The sequence below is a fragment of the Aquila chrysaetos genome, chromosome Z (assembly GCF_900496995.4).
Source record: "Aquila chrysaetos chrysaetos chromosome Z, bAquChr1.4, whole genome shotgun sequence".
In the NCBI taxonomy this organism is placed as follows: Eukaryota; Metazoa; Chordata; class Aves; order Accipitriformes; family Accipitridae; genus Aquila; species Aquila chrysaetos.
The window spans coordinates 66,233,895-66,248,966 of record NC_044030.1 but is presented as its reverse complement, the minus strand read 5'-3'; the positions used below and the strand labels follow the sequence as shown (position 1 = coordinate 66,248,966).

At 40.4% G+C, this 15,072-nt stretch overlaps 1 protein-coding gene across 2 annotated transcripts in view; it reads right to left on the bottom strand.

Moving 5' to 3' along the window:
- PDE4D (phosphodiesterase 4D) overlaps positions 1-15,072 on the bottom strand; it is a 659,227-nt gene that overhangs the window by 407,333 nt on the left and 236,822 nt on the right. The window contains exon 1 of one of the 2 annotated variants that reach the window (XM_030004267.2): positions 13,881-14,397. The exons of the other annotated variant lie outside the window; for it this stretch is intronic. Coding sequence (XP_029860127.1) covers positions 13,881-14,275 — 395 coding nt within the window. The 5' untranslated portion in view covers positions 14,276-14,397. Of the gene's footprint in view, positions 1-13,880; positions 14,398-15,072 lie in introns of those variants that run through there. 2 annotated transcript variants of the gene reach the window in all.

The window sequence follows — 15,072 nt, the reverse complement described above, 5'->3', positions numbered from 1 at the left end:
CTCGATTAGCAGTTGTCAAATTTTCAAACAAGCTGAAAGTGTTCTCTTCTTATTGCTAGGGAGAAATCCACCAGAAAGTGGTTTGCAAAACTAAACCATCACTCTCTTTCAAATTCCATTGGAGTGGCTGCTTTCCCATGACATTTGGAAAAATATTGATAATATTCTACATGAACGTGACTTAAAGTTATCAAGCCTGACCAGTCAAACAGTTCAGCATGGGATCAATTACTGTAGATTTAATTGCAAACCATACATCCTGCCATACATTAAGCGTATTCAGATGTCAGGTAATACCCAGTGTTAGCATCTCACATAAAATTATCCTTCAGTATCAAAAGCAACAGCTGACATCTTATGATGAAAAAACAGAAACGGAAAAAATATTAAAGTATTTTAAACCAAAAAACACTTAAAATTATCATCTGCACCACTTGTAGCACATGTGAATTTCACTGGTGTTAAATTTTAATGTTTTCCCAAAGGCCCATTAAGTTCCTTCTAAGTAATGGAAAAAAAAGGCAATTTTATCTGACTCCACCACCTTCCTTCCAATTAGATGCCCTTCTGCCTGCCCCAAGAGAGAGAAGTGCTGACAGATCATACAGAAATAAATAAAACTCAGAAGCATTTACAAAATCTGTGGAAGGAGAAATGGAAGTTCATATAATTTAAAAGCTGCACTGTGCAGGTACAGTGCTTAAGGAATGACTTGGAACTATGCTTCCCTTCTGAGAATGAACATAATCAGAAGGTGCTTTTTTTTCAGTATCAACACTTATTAGTGTTTTACAACTACACTGCCTTATGTAAATGCTAAAACACTGGTTTCTTGTGCTGATCCAATATTCCAAGATACTCCAGCTGAGATGCTTGTCTCCGCAGTTTTAAGTGAGCAAGAAGCTTCTGATATGGAAGGAAATCTTTTTAGGACACTTCAGAATTCTGATCTAGGTTAAGCTGCCCGTAACTACTGTCTCTTTTCCTTGCAACTGCAATCTCCTATCATATACCTAAATTTTAGGATCTTTTGAATTATTGCTGGATGGTTTGATCTTTGGAATGAGTCATCAGGTTATCAGGCCCAGTCAACATGTGTTTAGGAAAGGCGAGTCCGGCTTAACCAATCTGATCTCCTTCTATGACACGATGACCCACTAGGTGAATGAGGGAAAGGTTGTGGATGTTGTTTACCTGGACTTTAGTAAAGCCTTTAATACATTTTCCCACAGCATTCTCCTGGAGAACCTGGCTGCTCATGGCTTGGACAGGTGTACTCCTTGCTGGGTATAAACTGGCTGCATGGCGAGGCCCAAAGAGAGGTGGTGAATGGATTTAAATCCATTTAATTCCAAATTAAAAAAATTCTTTTTTCTCTGCTAACATCCTTAATGTTAATATGATCCATGTCATAAACTAAAATAGCTATGTAAGTCCCAGAACAAAGTCATTTCTTAGAAGCAAGGAAACTGGTGTACATTTAATACACGATTGGTAAATCATCATTATTACCTAGAATGATAGATAGGAAAGCAGAATTTAACACTTCCAAACTATTCAAGATCCATCAGCTGCGTTTTATAAAGTCTGCTCAAATGGTGTACTTTTACATGTATATCATGATAAGAACTTTGAAAACAGAAGAGTAACACTGCTTTAGTCTGTCTTTAAACATCTTTTTTCATGCTGAGGAATACATATTCACATACATATTTGAAATTCTTACTGGGTTTTCACATATGGCGTAAGAGTTGGTACAGCTAGATATATCCTCCCTAATGGCCAAGAGACTATAAAAGTGGGAATCAGACACTGAGGAACTGAGCTCCATTCTACTGAACCCTTTGGTTCACTTAGGAAGTCAACACAAAGATGCCAAGGCATCTTTTTTTTTTTTCTGGTGAAAATGGGACTGCACAAGGGTGGTCTACCCTTGAAAAGGCTGTGCACTTTAAGCTTATCTTGGCAAATGAGAGATTTTGATCCAGGGTATTTAAAATAAGCACTTGCTAAGTTCATAATACTTCCAACTCTTGGGAACATGAGGAAGTTTGTCTTGAGATATTCATTACCGATTTTCACTAATAATTTTAATTTAAAGTTGTGGGTGGTTTTTTCCATCTAAAATAATAATAATCTTCATTTCTTTTAAGCTGCATTTTATGGTAAAACTGGAGCATCAAAAATCTTGGATACTTAAATAAAAATTCAGACTTCAGTACCTTTGAGATATACCAAGTATGGGGGCAAATTGGTATTAAAATGCGATATCCTACATATCAAACGTGTTCAGTTCATCATATCACATTGTTAATGACTGTCAAAGCAGCATCTTGAAAAAGCATTCAGCTTCTTATCTGAATAAACCTATACAGCTGAAAAATGTTAGGACTGTTTGAATCGCATATTGCATACCTCTCTTTTGTTTCTCTTTCTCTTTATGAGAAGGGCAAACAAGTCATAAAGTTGAATTTGAGCAATATCAAGGCTCACATTAAGCCAAAGGCCTTTTTAGTACTAACAGAAGAGTTTTTCTCCTAATAAATAAGCCTTTAAAGATAGCAATGCTCTGGGACCTCTCAGCCTTATCACCTTCCTATTGCAAAGTCTAAGAAGGCAAAGTTCAATGAAATTCAGACTTCAATTAGATTATTACACAGCTCCTGGAAGGGGAGGCAGAGGCAGAAGCAGAATAGTTTCTCTTTCACTATTTTGTGCATGGTAATAATGCATAATCTTAAACTACAGGTAATGTATCTAAAGCAAGAATCAAAGCGATTAAGCTCTCTGAATTGAAATTAATTGACATCTATCTATGTGTAATTTCTCAGCTAATTTCCTGCTTATGCACCAGTGAAAATATTATATGGTTGGAAGGGCAGAAAATGTACATATGGGTTTCAGTCTGCTCATTTCTGTAGGTTTATGTACCAGTTTAATTTCTTTGTTCTTTCAGTTTTGTTACTGCCAACTCAAACCAATTTTTTTTATTCTGACCTGTTTTTCAAATTACACTTTAAGATTCCTTACCTTTACTAAGTGCAGATATACTTTGATAAAAGAAGGGTTCTTCAAATAGAGGTAGAATAAAATATTAGAATTCACATTTTGGGCATCAAGGTTTTCTAAAACAATACTAAAAATATTTGCCAGATCTGATAATTTTCTTTTTCTATTCTTCCTGGATCCAGTCATTAATTTTTCAATGACATTTATAGACATTAAAAGTTAAACAGGTCAGAAATAATTTAATGTACATTTTGGACAAGTGTATAGAAAAAGTTTACAATAGAAACTTTGCTGATATAGTTTTGCTTCTGAGTGTGATCCAGGTAAGGATTAGCCAGTTGTTTCCTTTCATGTGGATTATGCTATACTGATGCATTATTTAACAGGCATAAGAATTTCACAATGAATAATTTAATTATTTGCTGCATACTTCACCCCAAGAAAAGAGGCACTTTAAGTTACTTCCTTTCCTTGTTTTCTTTGCCTATGCATCTGTCACTAAAAACAACCCCACTCTATATTTTACTTTTACACTACACTACCCTTTATATTACACTAAGACTTCTATTACTATGGCATCCGTGTTTGCTTGTTATTTCAATGGGACTATCAAGGCACGAGCTTTTCTTCTAGCTGTTTACAGAACACTAAATGTTGCATCAGAAGTTTTAGCAATCTAACAGAGCTTCCTGCTTACCCTATACTACAAGTTACATTATAAAAATAAAGATGTATTGATTATAGTCATTTTTCATGCTTCATGAGTTCAAGGAAGTACTTGCTCTCTATTTATTATTATAGGATTTGCAGGAACATAAAACTGGGGGAAATTGCTCAACTGCAAGATAATAATTAGATAGCAGTTCCATTGAAAAGCATTTGGGGTTACTGTGCATTAGAAGCCTATTATGATACAATATTGCCATGCTGTTGGAAAAAAGTCAATCATCAAACTAGGATAAATAAACAGAAGCATAACTTGCAGAACACTTAAGCTATGCTTCTGCACTACCCACTCCTAGCATTTCCTTAGCTGAAGGCTTTGATCAGTTTGAGGCATGTTATATAATGAAAGTTATGGATCAAAACTGGAAAAAGTTTAGAAGAAAGGAGCAACTAGATTAAAACCCTAAAAATATGGAGTAAAAAAAAAAATTAAGGAAAAAAGAAAAGATCTGACACAGGTGTAGCTGATTCTGATATGAGGTCTCTCCCAGCTTCATGATTCTAAGACAATAAACAGAAAACAAGATATTTTTTGCCATACAGTTTTAAAATGTGTATGTAAAAGATCTGCTATGCCTTTCACAGAAAGTAACTTTTAGTTTTTTAAATATTGCAGAACTTTTCCAGAAGAAAAACATACTGCAAACATGAAATACTCCTTAATCCAAGGAGCTCTGCTAGTCTTCAAAAGATCAGTACAGGAAACTAGCTTATTTGTATTTTCACAATGACACATGTCAGTATGAGGTGGGCAGAAAACTACTTTGTTCAGAACAATCTCCTGCCATACACCTACTCTGTTGGCTACCCTATTAAAATCTACATTTTCCGGGTGACCACCTTTCCTGTTACTGGTTTCTAGTCAGTAAGCATGAGTGTAAATTTGTTTAGTTCCTAAGGAAAGCCAACAAATCACTGTTGAGATAGACTGATGGAAGCTAGTCAGAAAAGTGGTCAAAAGATATTGAGACTTGCCAGACAATTTTAGTGAAGATTTAGTGGAGGGCTTTGTTTGCTCAGTCAGGTGACCACCTCAGTAATTTTTTTTATGGTCTTCAGTATTTACTCCTTGTTAACTGAGGAAAATAAGATGAATCTTTAGTGACATTTCTGTAATGTTAAATATCACGGAGGCATTCTTCTGCTCACATATGGGAAAGTCTATAAAAAATATCGATATATCAAAACACCTGTCTTAAGAGTAAATTGTTTTTATTCTCACAGCCAAGCACAGATTATGCCTAAAAATTCCTAGAACATTGGTGCATAGAGAAATGCGAGTTGCTGATAATGTAATGTTTATTATTGGACAGAGGGAAAAAAAATGAACATCAGTTCCTGAAGCACATGTATACATGCAGCAGTTCTTTATATCATTATCCTATCATTAGATGGGATTTTACTACTGTTTTATTTAATGATGTCTCAAGCGTCTGAGAGAGAGAGAGAGAGAGACCACACACAAGTGCATCTGCAAAAAAAGCATCTCAGTCTTAAATTTCTGATATTTTTTATTTGATATTATAAAAACAAGTAGAACAGTTCAGCAGAATATTTATCCTCCTTCCATTTACTACCACGCTTATTTACTAGTAGCACCTCTACTCAATTCTATAAAAAGTCCCTTCACTTGGTGCTATTTCATTTTCTAAGTGGAGAGAAAAATAAGTAAATATGTAAAAGAAGTTCATGAGTTTAACATAAAATTATAGTTTAGAGCTAATAACTGAAAACAATGATGAATGTGTCCAAAACAGGAAAAGTAATTTTAATAGAAGCTGCTCTAACTCTGATCACTCTTTATGATCAGCTTCTGTAAACAAGTGACCATGACCACATCCCAAAACATAGGTGTGATAACCTACGGTGATAACTGAGTGATGTCTATCCAGTGATTTCTCAGTTTCAAAATTTGACAGGAAATTTTCATCCCTCTATTATAACATATCCTAGGGGGTTGGAAAATGCACTTTTGCCTCATGAACTTGCAGATCCCTTGAGCACAGCTTTGCAGTACTTTATATTCTCCTGAAACTCTGCTCTTTATATTTAGTACAAATTTATACTGTTAACTGACCCCCCTAACTCTAAATTCAAGAGCTGGACTTACTTCCCTATGACTGAATGTGTTTTGGTTGCCTTTGCATGTGTGTGTTTAAATACACATCCAAATACCTGTTTACACATAGATATTTAATGTGTCAGTTTTGATTAGCCCCCCTTATGTATGACCAAGCGCTCATTTTACACATTTACTTCCCTGTGGGAATGAAGCTCTAAGACTTCGGTTCAGGAGGAATAACAAAACTAAGCTAAGATATTATTCCAAATATAACAGTTTCTAGTGATTTTTAAGACCTCAAAGATGGTAGATTTTTGCTTTTCTTTCCTTTATACCTTTCTGCTCTTGTTTGACATGAGCTTCCCAGCAGTTTTTCTGCACTTTACAGTCCAGAAGAAATGGGCCTATTTTCCAGGGAGGCCAAATTTGGGAACATCTTTTGGAAAAGGATATAATGACAGCAGCAAAAGGAAAGAAAAGAATTCAGTTTCAAGGCACATTTTACAGTCTCCAATCTTCATGGCATCGCATCATGTAATGCTCTCCTCCGAAACCTTTGACTAGTAGAAGTAACAGAAAGTTAAGCTCAACAGTCAGAGGCATAGATTCAAGTATTGCACTAGTGAATTAGGTATGATTTTTGTTCTGAAGTGTTTTAACTTCTGGAATTGGAGGGAGAGCTGGCTGTCCCTGGAGCAAACCATTCCCATCATGGCTATTTTTCCTGTCTGGAGCTGCATGGCCTTAGATCAGCTTGGGCCGAGGTAGGAGGGGCAAGAGTGGGAATGTTGACAACATCTCTGAGAGATACTAAATTCCCCAACAAACTATTTGATAGAAAGGCACAGTTCTTTTTTTACCTCCCCCCCCCCCCCCCCCGACTACTTTTGCATCTGAACTCTATCCCTGAAATCTGAGAGAAAAGAAGCTACAGGTGCCTCACAAGGACAAACAGAGTGAAGGGATAATCTACGCAAACTGATCTACCTAATCATCCAGTCATTCCTAAAATAGTGTATCATCTAATAAATAGCAGTGGAAAACAATGCTTCCAGCACTAGACTTTCCACTAGACCTGTGGAGTTGCTATTCAGCACTTGTGAGACTGCACCTGGAGAGCCATGCTGCCTGCCTGATCAGAGAAAGGATACAAAGAAGATGGAGCCGGGCTCTTGGAGGTGCACAGTGATATGATGTGAAACAAAGGACCCAGGTCAGAACATAGGAAATTCTGATTAGATATTGGAAAAATGTTTTACCATGAAGTGGTCAAATACTGGAACAGTTTGTCCAGAGAGGCTGTGGAGCCTCCATCCTTGGGAGTGTTCAAGACTGAACTGGACACAGCCCTGAGCAACCTGTTCTGAATAGACCTGCTTTGAGCAGTGGTTGGATGAGGTAACCTCCACAGGCTCCTTCCAACCTAAGTAATTCTGTGATTCCATGATTCTATAATGCTATATGTCTCTATTTTCTCTCTCGTGGTGTCTCTTACCACAACAGGCCCTTTCACATTTATATGCACATACCAAGTTAACCGAGCATCTGAACTTGTCTTATTTCTCATCAGTCTGTAGTTATTTTTCTTTAATGTACTAGAAGATAGTCAGAAACTATAGTGCAAATACTGTAGTGCAATACTGTAATACAGACCTATTTAAAGTAACTGCAACTAGGCAGGCTCTTACGAGTAATAGCAGCTACATTATTAAGCTAAGTGGTTAGTTTGAAGTCTTCACAGCAGGACACATTAAGTCATTGGGAAGACATGGCAGAGGGGACAGATACAACTGAAAAGAATTTGGGGAATGAACAACAGGGGTGCATCTTCTAGCTATCAATAGCTGACAGATACTGCCTCCCTCCTGTAACCCTTGCTACACATAACTTAAGACCTTAATACATCAAGGAAGAGATAGAGGTAACAGGATTGTTGCATTCAGAATAAACATCAACAGAATTTACTATCTTACCTATACATTTTCGTTCCTATTAGCAAATGTTATAATCACTTTTAAATATGCAGTCTAAACAAGCATCACTACATGTAGTTTCTCTAGATTACCAGAAGAGCATCGGATTTGATCCAGACATGGTGGTGATCCACTATATTACCAAAAAAAGAACCCATGCTCTCAGAAATAAGCTACATTCTTGTTTCCAAGAATAAACACTTCTAGCAATGCTGTTCTTTTCTAGAGCTGCAATATACCTCATACCAGTTAAACTGGCAAAGGAAAGTTGACATTCCCCATGTTGGCACTTACCAACCTCCTTTCAAACCATTCTATCAAGTGACATGGAATGGGGTTTGTCTAACACCCTTTCTTCATTAAACTCTTGCCTTCCACTAGCAAAAAATTCAGTCTTGGAACTTGTCCATCAAGATGACCTATTTAGCAGTCAAATGGTTCTGCCTTGCTTTTGGACCTATGTGTTCCCAGCTTCCTCTCCTATTCACAGTTTTAACACATCAACATAATCTCACAGGTTCTCCAAACATGTGCTAGCTCCAAAGTCTTCTCTAATGGAGGAGCACTGTTAGTTAGTTAAAATTATTTAATTCCATTTAAGATAACTTTTATAAGAAATTCACTAAGGTTCTTTTAGTGTTTTACACAAAATTCCCATCTAAATTTTTCCTCAGCTGTGCACGTGGTGTCCCAAGGAGAGATGTTTAGAGCATCAGCTGAGTGCCACAGAGCTGACACCATGAGTCTGTGTGTTCCTTTACATAACCTCTTCTTGGACAGACATTAATAAATGCTGTCAAATTATTATTTATAAATTTGTCTTGCAGCACTATTTAATACTTAAGTAATGTTGCTATATTAAAACCTATTTTAAAAATATTAAAAGAAAAACTGCATTACATAGTTCTCATTGAGAAATATATTAAACAGTTATGTTAATAATTTTAAGGTAGAACTTTACATGGCTATGTCTTTAACAAAAAGTGTTTAAGTCCTGATTAATCTCGTTTGATTATGATGGGCTTGTACTGCTAAACTACCAGGTTTCTATACTCACTAAATTAGGAAATTGGCACCATTCATTTACAGCAACAGTTTTAAAGCTAATATTTTTACAAATTCCAACAGCATGAAAATTAATGCTATTTGCATTGTTCAGGTCACACAACTCTAACCATCCAAAAATGTAAGCCTTTTGAAACAAACATGAAAATAAGGCCCTTATAGTCACTTAGTTAAAACATTTGACAATATGAGTTTCTTATCTGGTTTATCTTTATGGACAATTCATAAAGAACATTAATCTAGCAATGTTTACTAAGTTGTAAAAATTATTTTTATCTTTGAGGGAGGGCTAGCATATGCCAATTATTGTAACATCTTGGGTGCCAGTACCACTTAGTAGTAAACAAAGCAATAAAACACTGCCAGACATGTAAACAACAAAATTCTTAATTAGAGACTGCTACTAAATTCTGAGAGCATTTTCTATTGCCCTGTAAGTTGGAAAACACTCATCTTCCTTTTCCTTAGGTTGTGTGGAAGTAGTTAGGACATAATAGATAAAAACCAGATTTTCAAACCAAGCAGGAGAACAGAATGGGGTTTAGGATGGAAAGAAGCGTGCGTTTTATTGGAGTACACAGCAGACTTTTGTCAAGATTTGCAAAGGCAGTGTTATTTTTCCAGGTGCTCTATTTGTAGCTACAGAAACCAAGAGCTTATCTAGCTAAATGATTACAGTGCCATACAGTATCCCAGACTTCTGAAAGTTGAGAAACTAACATAAAATTCCTTTCTTCTCCTAATAGAGAATAAAGCCTCCGGGCCACTGAAATACTACACTGCATTCAATCTTGGATGTTAATTTTGTTTCTTAACCCTTAATTGAGTGGTATAAGGACAAGATTGACACTTCAAGAAAAAAAGGATACTTCAGAACAATCTCCACATGTAAGCAAAGCAGTGGTGGATGCTACCTGGTTAGACCCAGTCCCATACAAGGAATGGAAAGGGAGAGGAAGTAGATTTTTTTGATAGCAACTAATTTTAATGGCCACTTATCAAAGTATAGTTTCAAATAGACAACATTAGGGAACAAGCACCAGGATTACTGGATTGTGAAAGGCTAATGTTGCCTCGCCTTTATGCAGTTGCTTATGTATAAATACAGATGAAAAGTCGGTTTCATGAAGAAGCCTAGACCTGGAAATCACTTGAGATAAAATTTACAGGAGAACTACTGTAAAAAAATGATGGTCTGGGAAACCTGATAAAAAGAAGTCTAAGGTCTAAGAGATTAGGATGTATCTTAAGGTTACAACATCTTGGGAAATTCCATGACTAGTGGAATTAGGACCAACGGTATTTATTTTTTCCAGTCTGAAATTTCAGTATTGAAAAATAGAACATAGAAAGATGATACGGCAAGATGATTTAATTGACATATGACTAATGGCCTTTAAAAATACTAAGGTTTTTTTTTTTAAACAACTAAACTGTGAATATAGAGCATGCAATAGTGATAGTTACATAAGAAGCAAATAGAGGTACCTGAAATTTTTGAAGATAACCAGAACATCACCTCCATTTATTACTCTGAATGTTTTTGCATTAATGACTGGACAATTATTTGAGTTGAAGTATTTATTTCCCAGTTCCACTACTACTATTTATTATTACATAGTAACTTTTATTCTATGATCTAAAAAAATCACTTTAACATGAACCTGTAATGACTGTATTTCTGGTTTTGTTTTACACATGAGAAAACAGTGCCAGAGAGAGATTAATTGACTTGCCTAAGACCACACAGTAAACAAATGGCAAAAAAAAAAATGATCACAGATAGTCCCAGCTATCTTCTTGACTCCTCTGGCTTTTGTATAGCTCTTGTGTATATGAATTCAAAGCACGCACTTACCTTCTCATTTGAAAATATAGGAATAATCTCGACTTTTAAGAAAAAGACATCAGTCAATGGTTCTGATGCATTGTTCTGTGTAATGAAATGCTACTGTATTCCTTGAAGGAAATATAGTGCTGTACTAAATAAACTGCATACAAAGTTACTGATAATCATATGGAGCCAGAGTAAGCATTGAAATGGTTATAAACAAGACTTCATATTCTGAACTACAAGTGCATTGTGTTTTTCAACTAATTCAGTTTAGAATTTTTGCTGGTTGATTTTGCCTTTTAAATGTTAACTGTCTTCAGTCTCCATAATAAAGAGGTACTAGTCTGTTCTAACTGTAATTTTAACATATGTAATTCCTTCTCATTTCTTTTGAAAAATATAACTGTTACATATTTTTAAGTTTTCTACAAAACTTAAAATAGAAGAAACTTCAAAGTTCTGTATTTGGCTTCTTAAGTGTTCCTTTATGGATTTCATTGAGGTTTTAAGAATTAGAATATCTTCAGAGGAAAGCAAAACAAATTCTGGAAAAACAATGCTATGGGTATAATTTTTGCACATTTGAGCCATTAATGTTTAATACTATCCCTAATACATGATGTGTTTTCTGTACAGTTCTATACACAATTTTTCGCACCCTCTCATATTCAGAGTAATTTGGGGTTTTCTGAAAGACAAGCTTATCAACCTAGACCATAACAAATCCACGGTAATCCTTTGAGGAATGTTCTTCTGACAAACAGGTTAAATAAGTGAGAAATATTAAAAAGTCTTAATATGAAAAGGGAACTGAAATACTTCAAAAAGGACTGGTGTCTTTTTCAAAAGTATTGGGGTTTTTTGCAAGTAACTGATTTTACAAGAATACTAAGGAGAGATTTTGCTTTGCTTTCCATGAAAAAAAGTAGTTGACCCAGAACTTGAAATGAAAGTCCTAGAAAGAGCAGCCTTTTCTGATATCTCTTGAACATATTTGTAAAGCAATTTGTTACGGTTCACGTTGTGTTTCCACACTACAGCTGGTTGTTTCATTCAAAATGTTTAACTGTGAGAATTTATTTTTGCTAAGAATGTCATGGAATGGTCAATTTTATTGAGCTTCTTTACTCCACTTTGCTTCAGTACTTCTAAAAAGGAGGCACATCTGAGGCATTTTTACCAATCCCATAAAATGAAAATAAAAACCACTGACCTCCCCACCCTGTATTTTAAAGTAGCATGTCTTGTCTAAACAACATTGTTGCACTTATAAAAAGAAAGGAGGTTTAAAAAACAAAAATACTGCTCATAGAGAATTTTAAATTCCTATTTAAATAGGCAAAATAAGAATTGTAATTTAAAATCTTAAAATGGCCCCAAAATCCTAACAAAAAAATAATATGTGTACTTTCCCTTCCCACCTTGACTTGTCATCCCCTCAATAACTAATCACTTATGGAATAATGCTGAATATGCTCAAACCAACCATTACAACTTACAAAAATTAAACTTCTTTGCCTTCAGAAAACAGAAATGCATTCAGTCCTAAAGATTAAAAACCCTGGGTACCTAGTGTTTTTTCTACAAAAGAAACAGGAATGTATTGAAAAGAGCATTAAATTGAACATTTGTTCATTTTTGAAGCATATGATTTGTTCTTTCAAATCTTACACAGTGAAAAATTTACCATCCTTAACTTCAGACAAGCATGAGTTCACACAAGTGATGCAAAGATGTAGAAGCAGAATGGCTGCGTGAAAACCAAAGATATTAAAAGTCAGATTTTAAAGATTACTGATGTGAAAGTGTAGTTCTAATTTAGAACTGCTGAACCTGTCTTTATTTCTCAATTATATACGAAGTGGAAATGAAACCAACATCAGGTAGAAATAGAGCAAACACTGCCAGAGACTATTCAAGTATGTCTTGCTCAGATTTATGGCCAAGGCTCCATAATAAAGAACACAGGGTGTACCACAGAAACACACAAAGCAGTCTTCGTTCAGAAAGGATTCTATTATTTATTCATCGAGCGTATCATGCTATAAAAATCTGGTAAGCCAGGAAATCAAAAATCTACAGAGTAACTGAGTATTAAGTATTGTCCCTCTGCCCACCATTCTCTCCATAAATCCTTTATTCACAATGTCTGCTTAATATTCAAATACAAGCGTGTGCCCTTCGCTAAAAGGAAGTGGTTCCAGCTACCGAAAATCAAGACCGAGTAATAAATTGCTCGATCAAATACAATATCCTACTGATTTTGACAGAGAATTTGGTTTTAAAACAGATGCCTGTGATAGCCATCAAGGGCAAAACAGGCATTGGTGAGCTATGCACCGCAAAAGAAATCTACAGCTCATTTAACAGGGAACAATAGACGAGTAGATGACGGACTCCTCCCTCTGGCTAAGAAACCATTAGCCTATTTTCTCATCTAAGCCCACTCAAACTCGCCGGGCCCTGACCCTGCGTTTGCCGGACTGTCCCCGTCCCCGTCCCCCCGCCCACCCCACCCCCCCCGCTCCCAGAGATCTCATTATTTTAACTTTGTGCACACACCATGCGAATTGCCTCCTTCCCACCCGGCACCAGCGCTGCAGGCTCCCGGGGAGGGCGGGCGGCAAGGGCAGCTCCCGCCAGGAGGGGCAGCCGGGGAGGCCCTGGAGCGGAGCGGGGCGGCGGCGGGAAGCGAGAAGCGGGAAGCGGGAAGCGGGGGGCCCGGGCCCCGCTTCCCGCTTCCCGCTTCCCGCTTCCCGCCACCGCCCCGCTGGCGGCTCCGTGCCGGCACAGCCGCGGTCCCGCTCCCACCCACGTGTTTCGCGATTGCTTTTCCACCCACAGACGGGCGCGCAGGGGACGACGTGCCGCCGACCGTGCCCCGGTCACGCCGGCCCCAGGAGAGACCCCGCCCGGGGGGGGCCCGGGGAGGCGAGCTGCCCCGCTCCCCGCAGCCTCCCGCCCCGGGCTCCCCAGCCCGGCGCCGCCTCCCCCTCGGAGCCTCCGCAGCCGCGCGGCGTCCCTTTCTTCTCCTTCCCGCCGCGGGGAGCGGGGCGGTCGGACGGGAGTCCCGCCGTGCCCGCGCCTCGGCGGCCCTCGCCGGCTCCCCTCCCCGCGGCGGGCAGCAGCCATGGCGGGCGGGAGAGCGGCACCCCCGCCGCCGCGCCCCCACGCGCACAGGGCCGGAGCTGTGGGCCAAGCCCTCTCCTACCGTCTGAGTCCCTGGAAAGAGGAGGGCCAGGACATCCGCGATTTCTTCAAGCCGGGCCGGTGGCCGGTCTCCACGGCGTAGGACCCGCGGTCCACGGCTCGGCAGTAGAGGTACCGCTCCGTGTCGGAGTAGCCGCGGTGCCTGACGCGAGCCCCGGCCAGGCAGCGGCCCCGCGAGGCGGGCTGCGGCGGCGGCGGCGGCGTCGGGCCGGGGGGCGGCTGGTGCTGGAGGAACTGGTGCTGCCGCAGCTGCGGCGGGTAGTGCTGCTCGTGCCGCCACAGATGCTTGGGGGCTTTGAGGCTCCCGCCGCCCCCGGCGCCGTCGCTGCCGCCGGCGCCGTCGCTGCTGCCGGGCGGCGCGGATAAGCCGCTGCCGCCGCCGCGCTCTGCCTCCATGCCGCCGGCGGGCGGGGGGCCGGGGCGGGCCGGGCCGGGTCGGGTCGGGTCGGCGGCCGCCGCTTTCCTCCGGGCAGCGGCGGGGAAACTGTGCTGAAAAGTTGGACAGCTCCTGCCGCACCTCCCCTCGGCCGGCTCTGGGGCCGCCGCGCCGCCGAGTCCTCCTGGACACTCGGGAGGGGAGGCGGGGAGAGGGGGAGGAGGAGGAGGAGGAGGAGGAGAGGGGCTGGCTTCCCGCTCGGAAATATTTAACGCCGGGCTGGAGCCAGGGCGGGGGAGAGCGCAGCCGGCGGCGGGCTGCGAGCAGCGCGGAGAGCGCGCCGGGCTGTGCGGGAGGCGGCGAGCCCGGCCCGGCCCGGCCCGGGGGAGCACCGGGAGGGACCAGGAGGGAGCGCGGGGGGCTCCCCCTGCCGCCGCTCCGGCCCGCCTCCTCCCCTGGCTGGCCTGCCGCCGGGGGAGCCGGCGGCACCGCACCGGCGGGTCGCTGCTGGCCAGACGTGACCCCCCTCCCAGAGGGACTCGCACCGCAAAGCGACGGCCGGTGGCAAAGTTGCTCACGCCCCAGTCGGCCGAGAACTTTGCGTGGGCTAAAAACGGGTTCTTACTCCCTAAACTCCTCCCCCCGCCACCCCTTATTCCCCATATCACACTGTCCCGGTTTCGGCGGGGACAGAGTTAATGTTCTTCCTAGTAGCTGCTGGTACAGTGCTATATTTTGGGTTTAGTGTGAGAATAACGTTGGTAACACACTGGTGTTTTGGTTGGTGTTAAGTAGCGCTTGTCCTATGTTAAGGATT